Source organism: Dermacentor andersoni, chromosome 3, assembly GCF_023375885.2.
Source record: "Dermacentor andersoni chromosome 3, qqDerAnde1_hic_scaffold, whole genome shotgun sequence".
Taxonomy (NCBI): Eukaryota; Metazoa; Arthropoda; class Arachnida; order Ixodida; family Ixodidae; genus Dermacentor; species Dermacentor andersoni.
Window position 1 is genome coordinate 144443772 of NC_092816.1, and position 23277 is coordinate 144467048.

Consider the following 23277-nt stretch of genomic DNA (forward strand, 5'->3'; position numbering starts at 1 on the left):
GTCCGCACAGAAACGCTCTTCTTTCCTTTAAGCTCAACTGTGCAGTTCTCAGGACAGTCGAACCACACGGGGGTCTGGTCGGCGTTTGCTATTTCCGACAACATGTAGTTGTGCTCATGGCGCATCCCGATCACGTACCTTTGAAAGTTCAGCACCTTGTCGGTGTAGTCGGGGGGCAGCCTCTGGCACAGCGTGGTCCTTCGCCGAAAGGATAGGCCCTTCCTCTTTAAAAATCTCCGCAACCAGCCGACGCTACCTTTGAACTCCTCGCGGGGTATGCTCCTCGCACGCGCCAAAGCTTGCGTCTTCACGCGCAGCATGTCCGTCGTCAGAGCATATCCATTGTTCCGCACTTCCATTGCGTAGCGGAACAGCTCTTCTTCGAGCTCAGGATATTTGCATGGCTTGCCTCGAAAAGCACGCCTTTTGGAGCTGGTGGTCTTCAACGCATCCTTCTGGTTGCACCACCTTCGGACGCACTTCTCGTCCACGTCAAATTTTCTACCCGCCGCACGCTTGCCATGGTCGAGGGCAAACTCCACTACCTTCAATTTAAAGCCTGCCGTGTAGCTATTGATATGTTTGCCCATCGTGCTAGAATGGCAACGCTCGATGGCAATTCGTGAAAAATAAAGCAGAGCACACACGAGAGCCGCAACAACAGCGTGCTACCACGCCAACAACGCTGCTACAACTCGCGTGCCTTCGACAGTCGCAAAACAAAGCCGGGGTGGCCAGCATGGTGGCCAGGGCTGATGATACCGATGACGATATGGATTGCGGAAGCTCGCGGCAGAAAGAAAATATGATGATGATGATGACCCGCGACATCGGCGCCATCCGTGGGCGGCATCTGGAAGCTTCCGTGCGCGCGCATTTTGAAGGCTAATCACACGTGGGTCGTGGAAAGTTCGGGGTGCGGCCCTTACACGGATATTTTTTTTTTTAAATATTTGCTTCGGGAAGTTGGGGGTGCGGCCCATACACGGGTGCGGCCCTTACACGCGTTCATACGGTATGTATGTATGCCTTTCGGGTAATCTTGTTAAGGCTTAAATAATCGACGCAAAATCCTACGGTGCCGTCTTTTTTTTAATTAGGACGACTGGCCATGCCCAAGGACTACTAGAAGGCTGGATGACAGTGCGATTGAGCATATCGTTCACCTCGTCATTGATAACGCGTCTTCCACTCACCGATACTCGGTAGGGACGCTGTCAAATTGGTCCATGGCTCCCAGTGTCGATAGTGTGCAAAACAGACGTTGTGGGGCCGAGTGATGTTTGGCAGTCAAAAGAGGAAGAGAAACCTTGGAGCAAGCGAAGAAGTTCTTCGAGCTGCGTCGTCGTAAGGTCCCTGGGCAGTCCGGCGGAGTGCATGAGAGAGGCATAACGCTCTTTCTTCGCGTATGTAGAAACCGCCAGACCCAAGGTGCCCAAGGGACCTGACTGTTGCTTCCCTGGCTTCGGATGCTTGCATCCTCGGCGCCGTTATCGACGTGATATACCGGAGAAGCTTCGGTGCGAGCGCCCATGACTACACAGTCCATACTGCGAGTGCGTCATCGTGGGGGCAGCCGATCCAGGAGGGCGACACCGGGCGACAACCCTTAAAAAGCCAACGCCGATTGTGAACCAGCGCAATCCGGCGGAGTGCATGAGCACGGCATAACGCTCTTTCTTCGCTTATGTAGGTGAGAGCAGCGCTTCATAACTACTTCTGCGTTTGAATTTAAATTCTGCGTCACCGGACTGCACAAAGTTGTGTTCACAATGTCTAGCAATGATTGCCTCGCGTGCCTGAAAGCTATTGCACCTGATAGCCAGTGCCTTCGTTGCAGCGATTGTGATAACCGTTATCATGCCGGCAAATGTTCTGGCGTCACAAAGACTAACCTAAAAAGCATTTCAGTAGAAACGATCCGATCCCACGTGTGCAAACCACAAAACACGACTGACAAACGCTGAAGAAGGGGCTGGCTCCCAGCGTAAGAAGTTAATGGCAGACAGTGAGCAACCTTCTCTGGTTGACGTCATGTCGAAGCTTGACACTATGCTATGCTGTTTTGATGAGCTCGAAAGAAAACAGGAGGAGCAGCTGGCTAAACATGATACCACCAATGGAAAACTTGAGGAGCAAGCATTAACAATACAGAACATAGAAGAATCACTCGATTTGATCTCTTCCAAATATGATGAAGTGCTTAAAACTCCTGAAACCCAGAATCAAGAAGTAAAAGAGCTAAAGAAAAAAACTACGAACATGGAAGTTGAGCTGATAACAAAGGACACTAGACTTCCTCAACTGGAAATGGAGGTGAATATGATGGAATCCTATTCAAGACGTAATAATTTGGAAATACATGGGATCAAGTACCATGAGAGCGAAGACTTGAGAGCAGTTATAAATTCCCTTGCAGCGAGACTCGAACTATCCATTCCCAGCAATGAGGAAGCCGAAGCAGTGCACAGGATTAAAGGCAAAGCAGATGCTGAGGCTCCCATAGAAGTCCGTTTCACCAAGACAGAGCCAAGAGAAAAGTGGCTTGCAAAACGAAACATGTTGAAACATGAGAACATTTACATAAATGAAAATCTGACACATCTAGCCAAGAAGCTTCGATGGATGGCAAAGCGCCAAGCAACTGAAAAACACTACAAATATGTTTGGGTGCGAAACGGTCGTATATTTGTTAAGAAAATTGAAGATGCCCCTGTTATTCTTGTTGAGAATGAAGTGGATCTGCGCAAGATGAAGTGATGACTGAGATTGTACATTCATTTTCTGAGTGGATGAAGATACGCCGGGAGTTCGTGTCAGTTAAATCTGTTAAATTCAGTTAAATCAGTTAAAGTTTTGATCTTATCCATGTTAATGTGAGAAGTCTTCACAAGAATTGGAACTTGTTACAAATGTACTTGGAGAAAGCTTTAACTTTTCTGGAGGTCATAATATTTACTGAGACCAATGTCAGTGAGTTTGATTGCTGTCTTTATAATATACAGCACCATCAATCGTATGCCTTGTGCAGAGAGAACAAACGTGGTGGAGGAGTGTTAGTATTTGTGAAAAATTACTGGTTTTGTGAATGCTTGAAAGTTGAATTTCATGAAGCGGAAGTTATAGCACTTTATCTTTCTAACAATGAAGAGGAACTGCTAGTTTGTGCGATTTACAGATCTCCTAGCAAGAATATTTCAGTTTTTTTACAGGAGCTCGCTAGATTCCTGAAAAAGTATGGAGTAAATAAACGTGTGATCCTCGCAGTAGACTTCAACATTGACATTTCGGTGACCAATAGGGTAGGTGTAAGTGAGTACTTAAACATTGACATTTCGGTGACGAATAGGGTAGGTGTAAGTGAGTACTTAACGTTGTTGGCCAGTTTTGGCTTAGAGAATAAAATTCAGGGCTATACGCGAGAGGAATTTCTAGGAAGTAAATTCACACAGACATGCATTGACCATATCAGTACAACCGTAGCGCAACAGGAAACGTTCGGCAGTATTATCATAGAAAAAGTTGCTGATCATTATTTTGTTGCGCTTACGCTGGTAAAAGATAGTAAAATGGTGGCACAGGAGAGATCTAAAGAAAGGCTTGTAATCAACAATGAAAAAGTAGATAAACTAATTAAGTTGTATGACTGGACTTCCCTGTTGCAGCACAATCACCTATATGCTTATGAATTGCTCGTAGAGCAACTAAAATCAATTTACGATAAATCGAAAACTAAGGTGAGGATGAATGGCGAAATCAGGCAAGTCCTTGGATAAACAAGGAAATTATTGAGCTATCTTACATCAAGAGTAAACATTTAAGAAGGCGCAATGAGAGCCCTCATGACTTTGCACTGAGAGAAGAATTCAGGCAACTGCGAAATAAGATTACAACCAAAATACGACTGGCAAAAAAAAAAAAACGCTACCAGCTTAATCAATTCTCGGCATGCAGTAGGGATGTAAAAAAAAACTTGGACATTAGTGCAAACCACCATAGGAAAACCATCGAAGAAAAGCATTGATGATACTTTAGAACAGGCCTTTCCAGATAAAGTCAAGGTAGAATTGGCCACTGAGTTCAATAAACACTTTGTAGAATTTGTTACTTTCTTGTGTAGACAGGGAAGGAAAATGGCGAACGCTGCTGCAGTTGCTTCGAGCATTCATTCAGCTTACATGCCTACTGTTACTGAGCCGGAATTATGGGATGTGTTGAAAACAATGCCAATAACAATATCACCAGGCTATGATAGTGTTAGGATAAGAGATCTCATAGTGCATGTTGACATACTTAAAACTATATTACTTTTCATTATCAACGAAACGTTAATAACTGGGCAAATTCACACGTACATGAAAGTAAGCGTAATAAGACCATTGCAGAAAAAAGGCTCCAAAAACGGATTATAGTAATTATAGGCCAATCGCAATTTTGTCCTCCCTCACTTGTATCATAGAGAAAATTATACATGTTAGCATGACATCATTCCTTGATAAATACCATCTACTAAATGCAGCCCAGTATGGTTCCCGCAAAGGCAAAAGTACGGTAAACCTACTAGAGGTTTTTCATGACCTAGTCTACAAAGAAATAGATAACAATAACATTGTCCTAACACTTTTTATTGATTTGCAAAAAGCCTTTGATACTATCAATCACAATCTATTATTAGATAAACTTGACAGTATTGGTTTTAGAGGTCCCTACATGTCGTTCTTTAAAAGTTATATTGCCGATCGAGCCGAATGCGTCCAACTAGGCGGATTATACAGCCCGATTTTGAACGTTTCGACAGGTGTTCCCCAGGGATCAATTCTAGGACCCTTGCTATTTAATATTTACGTCAATGATATGACCTGTCTTCCACTGAACTCACAACTCTTTTTTATACGCGGATGATACTGCCCTGGCGATACCAAGTGAAACGTATGAACAGGCCTCCGACAGGATGCAACTGGATGTGCATCTTTTGATAGAATGGTTAAACACTAATCAGATTTGTGCTAATAATACAAAAACCTGCCTACTTTGTTTTCATAGCTCATATAAAGTGTTTAGAACACCATCAAATATATACCTTCATGAGAGGAACTGTACGTGCTGTTCATGCCCACCTTTGGAACTTAAATCCAATTTTAAATACCTTGGTATCACATTTCACGAAACACTGTCGTGGAATATACATATTGCAGAGTTAGCCAAACGCCTTCGCCTAGCGTGTGTTTATATATATGCTCTACGATCTGGTATATGGTATATAAGGGATGGGAGAGTCCATATTACGATACGGGATAACAATTCACGGAACCGCATCTTTATATAAATTAAACACAGTAAGCCGCATAGTGCACAGGATTACAACCAATCTCTCCTATGGAACCAACTATCATGATAAGTCAGCCCGAGACAGTATGGAATATTTTGACATGATATCTGTACACAAGCAATTTATCTTTGACATATTGTACAAGCATTTCTTTCACAGCTCCTTTAAAGTCTGCAACATTAAAGTACGGCCTCTCCGTCAATCAGAAAAGTATCTCACACTCGGCATCTTCCCTACTTGTGGCAAAAGAACCCACACCAACTATGTTCCTTATTACTTCAATAAAATACTAACCCTCCCGAGCATTACCGGATTAAAGGACCTTAAGAATTTCCTTCGACCTTGGTTGAGCGATAATATAGAATGAGGTAATTTACTGTTTGACATATTCTTAATGTTTTCAGTTCGTGTACGAAAGCGTGCACGGTAGATTTGCTACCATTTGTTCTGTTGGTTCTTGTTTGTTTGTTTGTTCTTATGTCGCACAAGCAGTTGCTGAGTATTTGGTTGATTTTATTTTCTCTTCTTTGCAACTATGATTTACTCGCTGTTGTTTCATGTGCTTAACCTGGCTGCCCAGCTCGGCACACAAGCGGCAACGCTTATGCAGGCTGGAACACGTTGTATGAATTGAAGTGAACAAAAATATATTATTATTTTTATTATTATTATTAATAGCTGGCGTAAAAGAACCCAGCAGTGCCTCTCGAGGCGATACCTCGAGAGGGGCAAGGTAAGTTGAATCATCCATCGTGTCAAATAGTGAAGATGAGGTCAGTGGCTCTGCTATGACAAGGCTTTCAAGGCGGCGTAAAATAATTGGTTCAGCGATGGGTTTGAGACGCACATCACAGAGGCGCCAGCTTTAAACTGGCGGACGGCGAAATGCCTTGGAAGTGCACGGCGGCGAACTAAGAGTTCAGACGAACCGAAGAGTGCTGTGCTGTAATCTACAGAGTCACAAGAGATACTGACAAGAGTGGAAGACCAGGCCGGTATAATGATGTCTTCTGAAACAGCGATTTTGCGACAACGGCCCTTGTAGTGAGTGATGATTTTGGTCAAAAACTGAAACAGCTCTATTTCGGCGCCGGCGCAGTCAATGATTGCATGATGTGTGGAGAGAAAGTCCAAACCTAATATGACGTCGTGTGAACATGATGGCAACGCGATTAATTCTATGATATAGAGGACCTCCTGAGTGACAACACGAGCGGTGCAGTCTCCGGATGGCTCGACGTACTGCGCGTTGGCAGTCCGAAGGGACAGTCCAGAAAGCGGCGTCGTCACTTTTCTTGCCGCAAATACGGGCATCTATCGCTGAAAGTGCAGCGCCGGTGTCGAAAAGTGCTAGCGATCAATGTTTCTTCTATTGCGACTTCAATAACGTTTTTCGGGGGAGTATGAGGCCTTATACATTTCGCTGACACCGCACTTCTCGCCCGCTGAGCTGCAATTTTTTAGTTTTCCTGGCGCAGAGGGCTTCGCCATCGGTGCATGGGCGCACCGACGGCATCCATGCACATAGAGATGATGTTCAAGTTGAAAGCAGGCAGAATGGCGTGCATGAATGTTTCAAAAGTTGCGAGAGCATTTCGCACTCCACATAGCAGCCCATCAAATTCAAAGAGCCCATCTCTGGTTACATAGGTTGGCTCTTTTTTTTTTGTCATCAAGGTGCATTGAAATTTGCCAATAATCGGAGCGTAGGTGTACAGAATAAGCGTTACAGGCTGATCCAAGGCAGTCTATTTCATCACCAATAGGTGGGAGGTGGTAAACGTCCTCTTCAGTCGAGGCATTCCGCCGGTGCTAGTCTATTTCCTTATTTATTTATTTATTTATTTATTTATTTATTTATTTATTTATTTATTTATTTATTTATTTATTTAAAATGCTTTCAAGGCCCGAAGGCGCTACAGAAAGGAGTGGTACATATACACAGAAAAATAATGCAGATCACTGAATAAAATATTTGTTAGATGGCATGGAAAGCAGTCTAGAACCTCGATGAGTCTGTAATAGTAGCGACCGATGCGGGGAGGTGGTTCCAGTAATTGCAGGTGCGAGGTAAAATAGAGTAACAGTATGCGTTCGTGCGTCAAGATGGCACGAAAACTTTATGAAGGTGATCGCTGCGGGATGGAAAGTAGGAAGGAGTAGTAAGAAGTTTTTCTTTTATTGCGGGGTTGTGGTAGATCTTGTGGAAAAGGCAGAGGCGACTGTATGCACGACGTACTGAAAGTTCCGGTATGTTAAAGGTTTGCTTCATGAGAGTTACGCTAGCATGAAGAGAGTAATTAGATACAATAAAGCGGGACGCGCGGTTCTGAATGGCTTCGAGGGAGAGGGTTAGTCATACTTGAGGGGGATCCCAGATGGCCGAGGCGAATTCTAATTTTGATCGAACAAGTGTCTTGTAGAGCGTCAGTTTTGAATATGCAGGAGCGGCGTAAAAGTTTCTGCGTAGATAGCCTAGCGTGCGTTAAGCGTCAGAAGCTATAAATTCAACATTCTTGTGCCATGATAGATCGTGAGTGATGTAAAGGCCGAGATACTTGTAAAAAGTAACTTGACAGCGCTATTGAGAAAATGCATGCGTGCATCAGTATTGTTACAGTGGCGTGATATGCGCATATATTTGCATTTATTTACGTTTAGTTTCATGTTCCACGCATTGCACCATACAGATAAATTGTTAAGGTCTTCTTGTAGTTTAGTGGAATCGGCGGGGTCACCAATCTTATGATATATTACGCAGTCATCAGCAAATAGGCTAATTGAAGACGATTTCACGCAGTCAGGGAGATCGTTAATATAAATTAGAAAGAGCAGAGGCCCGAGGACTGATCCCTGCGGGACCCCTGATGTAACCGATGAAAAAGCAGAGGAATCGTTATTGACAGTTACGTACTGAGTTTGATTGGAAAGGAAGTCCTTAATGCAGGCTAATACTAAAGGATCAATGTTTATCTGATCGAGTTTGAGGCTTAGTAGATCATGCGTTATGGTACCAAAGGCCTTAGCATACTCCAAGAAAATACAGTCAACGCCAAAGTTATTGTCAGATGCAGCAAAAATATCATTAGTAAAGCAAGCTAGTTGGGTTTCGCACGAGTACAGTTTTCTAAAGCCATGTTGACAGGAATGAAAGAATTAATTGGCTTCCAAAAATTCAACAAGGTGAGAGTAAATGTTGTGTTCCAAAAGTTCGCATGGGATGCTTGTCAATGAAATGGGACGGTAGTTCTCGGGAGCATGCACAATGCCTGGCTTTGGGACTGGAACCACCTTACCTTTCTTCCAGTCACGCGGGAGCGAAGAATACTGCAGCGACTGAGCAAACATTTTAGAAAGAATAACAGATGAAAACATCTCAGTGCATTACAATATTTTTGAATTAATACTAACAGGCCCACTGGCAGAAGAAATCTGCAGATTATTGATTAGCCGGCTAATACCAACCCAGTCAATTATTATGGGATCCATCAGAGGGAAGCTTGAACTTGGTGCACTCGGTAAATTGACGATGATATTGGCATTGAGGAAAGAGACAAACGCCTCATTCAAAACGCTGCAACATTGATTAGGTGGAACACTGGTGCCATCAGGGTAAGTTAAATGCATAATGTTTGTTTTAGTGCCATTAACAACACTCCAAAACTTTCGCGGACTCGTTTGAAGAAACGAGGGCAGTGTAACATTCAAGAAGGTAGTTTTAGCGTTACTAGTCATTTGGATGTACTCAGTTTCCACTTGACGGTACGTTGACAAATGAGCGGGGAGATTTGATTGCTTGGCCCGGCGGAAGAACTGCTTCTTTTTGTTGCGCAGGCGTTTAAGAGAGTTGTTGAACCATGGCGATCTAGTGTTTGAAAGATCTTTCGTTGAGGTATATCACTGTCAAATAAAGATAGTAGTTTATTTTTGAAAAGTTGCCAGTTATCCTCAACTGAGATTTCGTCAAAACCAAAGATGTAAGCAGCTATGAATTATTCCATTTCTGCCGTGATAGAAGCCGTATCAGCGCGATTGTAATCGCGAACAACCTTAAAGCTCTTTTTAGTAGAAACATGGGCACGCAAAGTGAAAAGAATAATCAAGTGGTCACTTAAACCAGGGACATAAGTAAGTTTGGAAACCAGATCAGGTGTAGTAGTAAAAATGAGATCAAGGATATTAGCGGAAACTGCAGTAGTACGAGTAGGTTCATCAACAAGTTGTGCGAGGTTCAAATCGGAACAAACACATAGAAACTGTGAGCATTCCATGCGAAATGCGATGCGAAATCTCCAACTACCACGTTTAGTTTTTACAAGAATGACGAGCTGCCCAGCGTCTTGGTGAATTTTTAAGCCTTTCTTTCGCATCATTTCGCGCACTTGTTCGTCGATGATTTTACTCTACGAAGATGAGATGTTATTTGGTTTTTCTCGAATTCGACTCGGCGATCTCATGTTCATGGCGTGTTTAATACACAGATATGGAGAGCATTTTGTTCTTTTGCGCAAAGTGGAATACTGAGGTGCGCAGCGGCGGCGAGGAGAAGGCGAACGGCGAGCGGAGAATGCGGTCTCGACGGCAAGAGGGAATTCAAAGGTGTCTGAATAGTTGCGGCGTTGTTGGAAACCTCGCGTATATAGACGCACATTGCTGGGGAAGTTCTGCGCAAGCAGGCGACAATGACGTACCACGTGTGCAGCACGGCCACAATAAAAACAAATCGGACGATTTGTACTTGTCTGGCCGTGTGTAAGTGAAATCAAGGAAAGGTGACGAGCCACATCTTCATGGACAAACTCCTTGATCTATAGCAGCAGCGAAGTTTTATCCGAGGCAACAACCAAGCTCGACATTGAAGTAGCCTGAGGTGTAGATTGGCGGGTGGCTATGCCTCGTTTGCGTAGTTTGTCGGAGCTTTGACAGAGACTGACGAGTTCACAGACTGTCCGGATTTTTCAAGAACAGCACCTGGAAGGCGTCGTCTTCAATGCCTTTAAGATATGGCTGATCTTCTCGGCATCAGCCATTGTGACGTCAGCGCAGTTACATAGGTCGACAACATCTCCTATATAACTGGCAATTGTCTCCCCGCACTGTTGCGCACGGCCACGCAAACGTTGCTCGGCGCGAAGCTTGCGAACCACGGGGCGCCCAAATACCTCTGTCACGTTAGTCTTGATGGCCATCCACTTTGTCAGATAACGTTCGTGGTTGCGGTGCCACATGCTGGCGACACCGCTCAAATAAAACGACACGTTATTCAGTTTTTTGATGTCGTCCCAGTGGTTGTAGATGCTCACCCGGTCGTAGTCAGTGAGCCAGTCTTCTACGCCATGGTCTCCGGTACCACTGAATATGGGTGGGTCGCGTTGACACAACGGGCTGGCGCAGACCCCGGTAGTCACCGGGGCAGCGGGTTGTGGTGGTCCTTCTTCCGGCATAATGAAGACGGGATGCAGTGTCCGATTACGAAGTTCCAAATTCCAGCTGTACTCAGCACCTCCACCAATTGTAAGGGGGGTTCATTCGGCTGTAGAGCAGCAGAGACAAACGCACTGAGACGTGTATCTTGTAAATTAGGCCGCAAAACAGATATCTACGAGATACCTGGTAATGATTACTGATTTAGCTGATAGGTAAACGTTATTTCAGTAGTCATCATTCGTAGTCATCGCAGCCATCGTGGCGAGCTATCATCTGACGCATTTGCTGGGTTTCTGCCACTGTTCTACACCAGCGTATCCCGTATAGTGCAACCGTTGTGCGTATGCTTTTACTTTTCATTGTCGCCTCTCTTACTGCTCTATTGTAGGGAACCAAACTTGATGTTTTCTTCGAGGTAATCGCTCTGCCTTTCCCTCGTCACTTTTTTTCTCTGCCCCAACGCAGCCAACGAAGCCGGTAAGAGCCACAAAGCAGTACTACGTATCTGATCTCTTTCTGAAAATTTTTTAGCCCCTTCTTTTCTTCTCAGGTATCATGACGAACAGACATAAATATTTAGAAGTACCTCTAGCATAGCTTTGTCGTTCTCAAGTGTGTAAATTATAGAGAGCTATTTCCTGTGTACTCATGTGTACTCGTTTTTACCCGTTAACGACGAGACATATAAATACTATTAAAATATATTTCACTTCTATCTAACTGTGCTAAACACATCAAGAATAATCATAACGAAGAAGAATAAAAAGTATCTTACAGAAACTTTTTTTCAACAATATGGGGAAAATCCCTGGCAGAGACGTAGAAGTGGGCTTAAGCCGAAGCCACGTAACCCTTCATTTGGAATTTGTTCAGGCAACTCTCATCATATGTGAACGATTGGTATAAATTTCATTTGCTTCACATCACAGCAGCCGGAGATCCGACACTGGTGTGTCTCCCCTGACAGCGCTTTCAAAAGAAACGGAGTCGCATGCCAAACTTCCTCGTCAATCGCTGTTTCAGCTCCAAACCAACGATTGACGCTTGCTGTCTGTGATTCAGAGTTGGCCCAACACATTTAGCCAGAAACTTCGTTCTTAATATCGAAACTCCGAAGGAACGTTTTTGCTCGTGCGTTACCTGTAGGCAACACCAGTCAAGAAAGGCTGAAATGATGTCGTTTCGACGTGCCTCTTATTTGTTCCACATGTGTTCGGTCCTGCTATTTCTTCTCAGTTTCATATCTTACATAAAACGTCCACTAAGAGTTATAGAAACATGTTTATTGCGCCTGGATATTCTCATTTTCATTTCATTTATTAATACTGTCAGCCTCATTCAAGGGCTGTAACGGGAGTGGAAAAAACAAAACGAAACTGAACAGCAAAAATAAGTAGTACAGAACATATTGAAAACCATAGTTATACATTAGTTAAAGGGAAAAAAAAGATAATCTCGTGAAATGCACACATAAACAAAAACAAAAATGCATCACTCGGAAATCAGAACAGCAATCTTATACAGCAGCAATCTGACCTCATCGAACTATGCTAGTGCCATAGATGAAATTATCTAAGTGGCGTAGAAATTCAGCTAGTGATGTCGACCGAACAGCTGAATCTGGAAGAGAGTTCCAGTCCCTACTAGTTCGCGGAAAATAACTAAACTTGAAACAGTTATTTTTTATTCTCGGTAATGGAATAAACTTACTATGACGATGCCTTGATGTTTCATTAGTTTTGATCTCAAAGTAATGTGATTTATTTATTTTAAGATAATTATTGATAATGAGGTAAAGAGTTTTTAGTCAAGACGGCGTCAATATACGTACGTGTATTCATAATACACGTATATTGAAGACCTAGCAGTACAGTGCTGAAAGCCATGTCACTACTTTTCTTTTGTGCTAGATTGAAAACAAGGTAAATCTGCTCCTTACAACGCTATCAACCTGTAATAAATGTATAGGCTAGCATAAGTCGAAACATGTTTGCACCTAGGTAAAATCTGAATTCTTTAAGATGACATTGCAGTGGACACAACCGGTGATGGGTTCTTCGCGACGCAATTCTAGGAAGTTGCCAGCATCTTTCAGAAAGAACACTGATTTAGTGAAGGTGCGAATGGGGCGCCGTGTTATAGAAACTTTCTTTTTCTTGCTGACACGTTCTTCTGTACACTTGGTATCCTGTACACTTGGCAGCAGCTAATAGAAGGTAGCGCCAGTGCGGAACTGATGGAGCGAATTTCAAACAGCAGATTGATTGCCCTACTCATAACAAAATTTCCCTTGCGCAAATATTCAATTTTGCACTAATTCGCGGTGACACCTGATCCAAATAAGTTTGTCTAGGCTTGGCTACTTTTTGGGTGTGTACTGGATGCTTGCCTTTGCTTTTATAGTAAGAAGTGGGGATATTTGACGCCAATGGCTCTGAAGTAAGCAGTTGTTGACATTAGCGAATTGAGGCTGGGCTTCTTAAACGTCTATGCGTTTAGTTCTCTTCGCTACGCTAGTACAACTTCAACTTGCATCTGATGGTAAAGAAGAAAACCATTTGTAGAGAACTTACCCAGACGGGGATGTGACGAAAATGCTGCGCTGCCCGGAATTCGGATATCTCTTGTCCCGGCAGCGTGCTCGCGGCGCACGCAGACTACGGCGATCTCTTATATATTCTCACACACACTTCGACGTCTGCCGAGTACACGTGCTGGCAGACGAAAAGAAAAGAAAGGGCGCACGCATTTCACCGAACCGATATCCCGGGACAGGCTCCCTTTCTCAGAACCTTCTCGTGTGTCCACAATCATCCGTCTTTCGGTCACCGCTGTAAGAACTCGCTTAGCTCGGCAAGCCAACGGAACAAGACACCGACAGAGGGGCTTGTCAGGTGAATGCCTTAAGGTCGCGTCAGGCGCCAGACGAGAACAGATCTACTGTAACACTGGTCTCGTGGGCAGAAAGTCCGTAGCAACTGAATCTGCGTCAGCTACGGTGTTTCATTTTCTCTTAACTAGCTGCCACTGACATTCGTCGATTTCACTTCCTTTGTACATTCTTCGCTTTCATTGTGGTTTCTTTCTCAAGTCATTGCGTTCTGTAAGTGTGTCTTTGTGCCTCAACCCTTTCCGTCAACATCCTGCGTCAAACTCACATGCAGTTCTAAAGGGTTTTTTTTTTTTTCTTCTTTCACGCGGCCACGTGTTAGATAAGCGAGTCCCTTCGCTGTGAGTAAAACGTGGACAAGGTGAATGCAGGAGCCAATTTTTCGACAAGTGGACTTGTCTTCTTCAAGTACTTACTGTGAGTACTTACTTGCCTTGAAGAAGTCAAGTCCACTTGTCGAAACGTTGGCTCCTGCATTCACCTTGTTCACGTTTTGCTCATCGTCTTGAATTTCCGTCTCCCGCATTCCCCGTCCTTTCCCTTTACTGTGTACTTCACGCTTGTGTCCACTATCGCGAAGCGTCCGGAATAGCCGGAACGGTAGCGTCTCCGGTGCTCAAAACCAGAGATGAGGAACACACGAGCCCCTTTGCACCACCACCAAGCAACGCAGAAAACAGGGTACCAATATATCTTTACGCAATGATTTATTTACGAGTTTATTCTTTCACTAACTCATTCGTTTATTTCTCGTAGCCTGGTTTTGACATAGTGCGAAAGATCAAGGCAGCTGTATCCTTCTTGAGAGGCGACCCACCACACAAACATTTCTCAGTGTTAACAAGCGACGACTAAAACAGGTATAATTCCTCGAAACGAGATTTTTATCACATTGGCCCCGCAAGTATAACTTTTTAATTCTTTAGTATAGGAGGCAAGACAGGCGCGATCGATACTATGGCGCAGTTCATTGAGCAATTATGCTCAAAGGAAAAATAATGTGAACAAACAGTCATAGTAAAGCAGTTCAAATTGATAATTAGACGTGTCGTTTAGCCTGGAAAAGGGTTTACATAGGCCCAAAAAGGATATAGCACCGACCAAGTCGGCATAAATGAACAGTACTTACTTGCACAAGATTAGAAAAAAAGTAGGTGCTAAAAATCTGTGCTGAAAGTTACAAAAACAATGAAATACTGAAAAAGTGTTAACAGTGCAGTCGGGTCAAATTTTTCCCAAGAGGTAAAAGGCACCCGATGTCTACGAAATGTCCCCGAAAGAAAAACCAGTTAGCTAGAGAAAGAAATTCATATTGGTGACCGTGCTGGAGATTAGAGCGAGAATTTGAATGGCGGTCACAACTGTGAAGCTTTTTGTGAGGAAGCTATCACTTTCACTCGAATCCCATTTTTTGAACAATCGAAGGGGCCCGTCGCTGACAAACGGGATGTATTGAGGCAAACATATTTTAATGCCTGTAGCCGTTATACCTGCAAGGGTCGTGATGGTAAAATTAGTTTTTTTTTTCAAATCGCCATTCTAATGCTTACGTGATGACATAAAATTGGGCTGTGCTGCAGCGTCTGCTGTATTGGTCTTATTCTTTCTCCCCTCTGCCCGCTTCATCGTCTTCCTGATGTAAGCACCTGAATTCATCTTTGTAAGGGCCAAAATCTCGTCGTCCTGATGTAAGCTCCTGAATTCATCTTCGTAAGGGCCAAAATCAGCAATAGCATAGGTCAAAAGAATGATGTACTGTGAAGAAATTTAATTTTCACCAGCAATGTAACGCCTCTTACTAAGAAGTGGAGCTGAATAAAAGCTTACTGAAAAAAAGGAGAAGGTGGGACAAGACGTAGATGAGTAGCGAGTTCAATACCATCATAACTTTCTAAATAACGCGTAATAGCCCTAATTCTAGAAAAGACGCAGTCCACATGAACATATTGTGACAGCTATTTCCAGCGTGCACTTCTCATGTTTATTTTTTTCTAACAAAGACGGGTTCGGTCAGCACTATTCAGTACGTCGGAGGATTAGTAGAACGAAGGAGGCAACGTTATTGCTGTCATGACGGTCTGCTTTCAATTAGGTGGACCACAGACCCATGGCCCTTGCGGTATTACGCATCACCCTGAAACTCAACATATCACCTTATGGAGTGCAAATGCTCGGGGCTCCTGGAAACAGCACTCTGCCTTCGCGCAAGCGTACGCTAAATGTCTAAAGCATCCGTAAAGCATGACGTCATATCCTTTTCGGCCACAGTCTATTGCGAAAGAAATATGGGCTGAGAAGCATATTCATGGATCTATTGTAGTCGGTAGGTGGCGCCGGCTACTCAACTGACTTAAAGTCCCTCAATAATTTCAAAGTATCGAAAGGCTTTGATCCAACCGACGACGCTGTTGATAGGCTGAATGGTGACATGTGACCTTGCTCCACCGCTCTGCCGCCATGAAAGTTCCTGCGGGCCGGGCGAAGCGCGTGCGTTTCGCCTGTTGTGCTATTCACATTGCTGCGATAATTTCGTTCCGGGAGGGCCGAAATGCCTTGTTGCTTTGCGGTTGGGGGCCGAAACCGGACGAAGGATGGCAAGAAGTTATTTTGCATCCCGCGCGGCAACCAAAACTTAACCAGAAGAAAAGTATGGTTGCACAGAATTTAACGGAAGGACTTTGAACCGTCGCTAAATGCACGACTATGCGAGGCAAGTAACGTAGAGCGATACGAAGGTGCGATAGAAAGTATACACGTGCGTGTGTCAAGCTGTGATAGTATTTCACTCGCGCGCATGAATTCTGATGGCCGAAGTTTCTGGTGAATATTTATTTTAGTTCGTTATGGGGAGGGGGGGGGGAGCCCGCTGAATAGCTCAGTATGACATAGGATGCGAAGGACCGAAATGCCTTATTGCTGTGCGGGTAGGTGCCGAGATCAGACGGAGGATGGCAAGAAGTTATTTTGCACCTCGCGCGGCAAACAAAACTGAACCAGAAGATAAATGTGGTCGCCTAGAATTGGACGGAAAGACTTAACCGTCGGTAACTGCACGACTATGCGAGGAAAGTAACGTAGAGCGTTACGAAAGTGCGAGATAATCTATACGCATGTGCGTGTAGAGCTGCGATAGTATTTCGTTCGCGCGCATGAATGTTGACGGCCGAAGTTTGTGGCGATTATTGATTTTAGTGCATTATGAGCCTGTTGACTTAACAAGTGCAGTATGACCTAGCATGCAAGCAAATAGTGTGGCAGAAGCGCATTAATTCGCTGACAAATATCCGCACTGCGTTACGTGCGCAATTTCAGCAAATTTCAGCAGCGAATTCTACTTTTCTACTTCCCTGTGCTTGCGTGCGCATTATTAACTGCGCTTTACAATATGTCTAAAAAGTCATTTCCAACTCTACATATCCTAACCGTATTTGGTGCATTGTCTATGTGAATAAATATATTCCTAAGTGCCTGCATTACTCTGCTTTCGAAAACAAATACAGCATAACTACTGCTATTGGGCATCAAATAATAAGGTTTAATAGAATAGATCAAGGTACATTGCATACAGCTGCTAGCTCGTTTCTTCCAAGTTTCCCTTACACTCGAAGATGTTTCAATAATCGGCGATGTCATTTTACTGGTGAAAAACACACAACTGCAAATTAACATAAGAAAAACGTCAGAACCGATACACGGAATACACTATTACTGCACTGTGTTTTGCCAGCAAAACACAGTGCAGTAATAGCAAGGCCAATCCGCGTGCGTTTAGTATAAGGGCTCCTAATTCTTACGGGGCTTTAGCGGTGCACGGAGGCGAAAAGGCATAAACACAACAATGCGCGACATGATTCAAGTTTACGTGGCAACGTCGCACGGTTCACGATAACAGTCAACCGCATTCACACACGCGCACACACTACGCTCGATGTTGGCGTGCCGCGAGATTAGATCGCTCTGGCAGCCCGAACGCGATCGAGGACACTCGCTGACACGATACTGCCGCTTCAGAATGTCCCGACAGTTGCACTGCCTCGTTGCATTGAACCGCAAGACGCAACAGTCGGCATGTAATCGCTACACGACAGACACACTAAGCGGCAAGAAGACTGTTGGCGCACTCGTTTCCACACACACACACATACGCAAGATGTTGTTTAGTTACCGTGAGGGTCGCACGTTTCAGCGACGTTATGTCGAAATTTTTTCGGTCCAAACGACTGTCAGCCTTCTTTTTTACATGAATTCTTCGATCAAAGTAACCGCTATGTGTATGCAGCACAGCTACAAGGAAAATAATTAACAGAGGAAACGGGATTAAGCGCAAGCAATCACCAAGGCTCGCGCGGTGATTGAGCACAAACGAACGAAATGTAAACATGTGGAATCGAGGTGATCAAGCACTCATTCCGCTTTTTCTTTCAGCGCTCATTTGAAATTAAAGGACTAGATTTAGCAGTTCAGGCCCTTCTTTCGTTTTTCACCACAGTCAGGCACCAGTAGGTTTTATTTCCGTGCGTGCGCAGATATTTTTTTACCTCACGAATGCGGTGGCGCCGCAGTTTAGCGTGGGCGCCGTCTGCTACAGGAACTTCCTAGGTGACGCGCGCGGCAGATGTCGTTACCTTGAAAATCATAGAGGGACCTTAAACTGACTTGGTAATTATTCTTAAAACGCCGATCATAGTTGCAGCAACGAAACAATAAATATTGTGAAGCTCTTTCTAAGAGCCCTTTTAATATTTTCTGTAAGTATGCTGTGACAAATGTACCTAAACACATAAACTATACAAATTACTTTGCATGGTTTTTCCACGAGTGATGAGCTGATTTAGTGCGACGTTGTATTCAAGCAGTACCGAGACAAGTATTTTACCTTCCATCTTTTCTTCTGTAGTAAGTAGCCAGTAACCCAGAAATCACGGCAAGAGACTTTGGTTGCTGCCGCGCTCAACATTTAATTTCTTGGACGCTAAATTGTAGGAACCAGTCTACCTTTCGATTTGAAAGACCTACCAGAATTTCGTTACTTGATGATATGCCTCGCAAACGGGAATTGTCACGTTATCGGAGAAGACTGAGGCGCACGCCTTGCGCTCAAGATTGGTCTTGCTAGCTGTTTCACTCCAAGTATGTAGGCTGCACGCGCCTTGTGATACCCAAGCCTCGTCCTTGTCATCCTCATTTCGTTGGCCAGCAGAGACAATTTTCTGCAGACAGAAGTCGCCGCCCTACTGGACATGGCTGATGACTGATGACCAAGGACTCCGGAAATGTTGAATTACACCTTGCTCAAGCACCTGATCCACTTAAGTGCTCGTTGATAATGCGCCGTTCTGAAGCGGAAACGAGATGAGGTCGTTGGCGTAAGGGAGCATGGCCAACGATGTATCGGTAGTGTGCAACCATCGGCGTACGGCTGAAACATGGCTGGGCGCAGTCGAAAGAAAATGAACGTCTCAAGAAGCTCAAGGAGTTGGCTCCGGTGGGTCGGTGAATGGTCGCCGGCAACAAAAGATTGGAAAGAGTCTGAAGTAGTGGGCTTCGAGCACGTGAGTTTATGCCATGTAGTTATACATAGAAATGCTGCTTATCAAAGCCCAGCTGACGAAGAAAGTCAGCGGCTGGGGTACGGCCCAAAGATTCTCCACAAAGTAAAGTGACCTAAAATATGAGCGGTTTTGGGACAACTATTGCCACAGCACGAGGTAGGTTCAACAGTAAAGAAGGCAAAAAGTAGTAACATGGCGCGCAGACGAAGCAGTTTCATTGGCGTAGCAAACAGGACGGTTCCGTCTCGTACAGTGGGTCAGCACGTGGCTACAGACGTCTATGCTGGTGGAACAATGTCAGTATTCGTAACAAGGAGAAGTTCGTGAACGTTGGGGAAAGGGTCCACCAGAGAGTCGTCCAATAAGATAAGCCCGACTTCCACACGAGTGCAGTCTATCATGGCACGATGACGCGAGAAGTCAAACCCGAAGATAATGTCCTTTGAGCATGAGGCTAGCTCACTATATTGTCCCATAGAGCACACCTCCTGTCATGATACGCGCAGTCCAAATAGCTACAGGCACAATGTACTGCGCGCTCGCAGGCCAGAACACTAGTTCACTGAGTTATGTGGTGAACGTTTTCATCTGACGTCATAGCTTCTTATAAATTATGGAAAGATGGGCTGCCATATGAAGAAACGCTAGTGCGGTGGTATCTTCGACAGTAACTTCGATAGCGTGGAAAGAGGGATGCCTTGAGTTTTTATTCGCACGCAGCTCTTGCCTCCGGAACAGCAGTAATCAATTTTCTTCTGCTGAGCGCCGGCGATACAGAGGCAACAGAGGGCGCCATCGAAGAGACATTGAGTGACGGGTAACGAAGTGACACAAAGTCATACAACGTGTGGCAGAGGCGGCGTCAAGGAGAAAGACGTCCTGACGGAGTCAAAGGCTAATCGGGGGCGTCGGCGACATTGGCGGGTAATGTGTCCAGCGATACGCCACAGACAAAGAGATTCTGACTATTTCCCGGTGTTTGCCAGTGTCCGGGCGGTGGGAGAATGGTGCCGAAGACATAGCGACATGAAGCGCAGCTGGACTCATGGGCGACGGCATAATTTTGCGTGGAATCGCAAGTCGGGAATAGGAGAGAAACTGTAGCAGCGACCGAACAGTGACAGCAGTGTAAGAAAGCCACGCGGTAACGGGAGTACGTTGGGGAACAGGTGGCAGGGCATCAAAAATGTGGGTTTAAATGACATGACTGCAGGTGCGAAGCGACAGTCTGGGTGCGCTCGGGCATAATTAAGAGGCGCTCGTCACGAGCATTTCGGGTGATTTTCGACGAAATTAAAGCTAATTTCAACACTTAGTGGCTGTCAACGTGGGTGAAGGCGTAGCCTTCACGAGCATTCATGCTGAAACGAGAGCGATTGGCGCCGCCATGAACTGCAGCGCCATTAGCGCGCGTAAACATTACAAACGTTAAACCCGCCGAATACCGTACGTTACCATAGCGCACGTAAACCACAGAAACCCAATAACGTTCGGAGAATGTGCAGTGAGGACAACTTAATTCCTTATGTACGTAATGTTTTTACGTTTGGCAGCAGACGTTATTGTAAAACTACCTATAAAGAAGTTTTTGAATATATGACAGTTTTACTATTCTGTATTAGACAGTTTTCAAGTATAATACCAATGCGATATTTCTTGACAGGGTCACCAGTCCCGTCGACGTACGGCGTTCAATTTCGGCAGAAGTACAAGGCTCCATTCAAGGTACAAGGCTCACCGTTCAGTGACTACGTGAAACACAGGAGGAGAACACGTAAGTACAAGAAATTGATGACTTATTGGGCGTTGACATATAGATCTATAGTGAGAACAGCATCACGTTTCCGGTGTATATTTACGACAAGTCAAATATGTGGCGTAATAGTTCTGCTGAAACCCGCAAGGTAGAGATAAGTTATTAATTAATGGAAAATGAGGTATCCACCCAATCGTAGCATTTCCAATATAGGAAACCCAAAGGGTTTCATTTGTAGCCATTCTATTATAGGCTGGATGTCTCATCTTCCCTTAGTTAAAAATAGCTTATGCAACATAAAATTAGCCTCTTGGTTCTTCATTCAATGCCTATAGAATGTACATAGCATCCAACGTTGGTGGCTGCCGATAAATATTGTTAACACTTGATAACAACGACCTCCTTAAATGTCCTAGGGCTCACCTCTAGGTCCGAACAGCTTCTTCGGACCAAGCAGACAAATTTACTGCGCGATAGCTTCAGCAAAATAGAGCCTACTCACTAAATATGACTGTATGGAAGTACGCGCAATTTTCCTTTTCACTTCGGTATGGCCATTTCCAAGATAGCACCAAGTAGGTACCAAAATAGCTCAGGTAACTCTAGATATGCAACGCGAAAGCTTCGTTTAGCATGGTTAAGTCTTGGTGTTACTTGGTTAACATTTTACTTAGCTGTAACTTTTATACTTAGGTATACAATCATTGTTAAGCCAGGTACGATGACTGTGCCTATGTCAGTGGCCATAAATGACTGTGCTTAGGCTTTGGTAGACACGCATCGTTTGGCGGTGCGACGCCTGTTGTGCCACATGGAAAGTACAAGTGCTAGACGTGCAAAGAGACCCCACGAAAATGCCGAGCATCGACGCACAGACGGACAGGGTGCGAATGCGATCGCTAGATTTATCTCGACTCTTGGACGCCTGCCAGTGAAGCAGCTCGCCGGGTGATATCCGCGGGGTGGTCAGACACCGCTTGGCGACGACGCGTCGTGTGATGGCGTTGGCAACGAGGAGACTCTTTAAGACGCACTCTGGAACTGTCCTCGATGCCATTTACAGAGGCGATCACTCGAAATCGCGATATCGCGCTCTGATGAAAGACATTTAACAGAGGAAATGGTTTACGAATGCCGACATCACAAGTCATCCAATCGGAGCGCGACTAAGGTACTTTCGCAGTTTGTAAGGACAAGAGGCTTCGGCTAGTGGCTGAAGCCTGAACCGACGTTTATAGACCTACAAGGGATACTGTGCTGTGCGTTGATAGTATGCAGTGATAGTGACCGACTGTGATAGTGTATGTATCTCTCTCTTTCTACATTCTATTCACCATACGTCACCCTTCCCTCTCTCTCCAGCGCTGGTTAACAAACCGGATCTTCCCCTCTGGTTAACCTACATGTTCTTTTCTCTTTCTTCTGTCCACACACCCATTTCAGAGATAGTCCCGTGTAACGATATCACATGCCTCTAGGAGGCCTAAAAGGCCAAAACCAAGCTCCAAAAGTCTTATTCGTGCGGTTCATTTCTGGTTTGAGAGCTGACCATCTTCTTTTCCGTGTAGCGTTCCTCTATTACATCCGTCTCTAAGTATAAAAGACCGACATCCATATATTATAGAGTTCCCGAAATATTCGTACGAAATCGTCGCAGCCTTGTACACCAGTCTTTAGGACGCATGCCATTACCGGTGAATTTATTGCATTCAACGCTATGCACATGGTGTTTCCTTGAATCATCGAGCCTAAATTGGGATTTGTGGCAATAAGCGCCAATGACTGTCCCAGCTAGTCATTTTGACCATCATATTACACCACATTTGATCTGATGAAAACGCTTATGCCCACATCCTGTACACTGAGCTACCAAAGTGATACTTCAGTGATGTTCTTTCGGACATTATTTTAGTGCATGACAAAGAGCCTTGTCGGTGTATTTATCCGCTGTATTCACAAGTATTTGAAATTTTCATCCCTTTCAACAGAATTTCAGTGTGCGAGAACTCATTCCGCCAACGGAGCTGTACAGTACGCCACTTTTGCACAGCTAGGACGTCCTTGCGAATACGCTGAGCACGATAAGACTGAGAATGCTCACGCATTGCAAATTGATCTCTTCTGTCAGCCGCGTTCTGTTGAGCGTCCGCTGATGACGCCAGTCTGTGACACCCCTTATATACTGACTTGGGACGTCTGTTACCCCTCATGCACGGAACGTTTGCGTGACAACGCTCGTTCACGCGTCCACACTGGTTCCACATTTGTTTTTACTTCCGATGCTTACAATGTTGAGTTCATACTCGGATTCTTTTCCAGTATT

General features: G+C 44.6%; 2 protein-coding genes across 3 annotated transcripts in view; both read right to left on the reverse strand.

The window, feature by feature from the left end:
• The window catches only part of LOC126525102 (techylectin-5A-like), a 28367-nt gene extending 14846 nt beyond the window's left edge, over positions 1–13521 (reverse strand). Inside the window, exons 1-2 of one of the 2 annotated variants that reach the window (XM_072287321.1) lie at positions 13330–13521; positions 10633–10862 (exon numbers count right to left, since the gene is read on the reverse strand). In XM_072287321.1, the coding sequence (XP_072143422.1) occupies positions 10633–10773 (141 nt within the window). In that variant the 5' untranslated portion in view covers positions 10774–10862; positions 13330–13521. The remainder of the gene's footprint in view (positions 1–10632; positions 10863–13329) is intronic. The other variant, XM_050173163.3, reaches the window with a different exon arrangement.
• Positions 1–23277, reverse strand: part of LOC140212846 (techylectin-5A-like) — a 59880-nt gene that overhangs the window by 14846 nt on the left and 21757 nt on the right. The window lies entirely within an intron of this gene.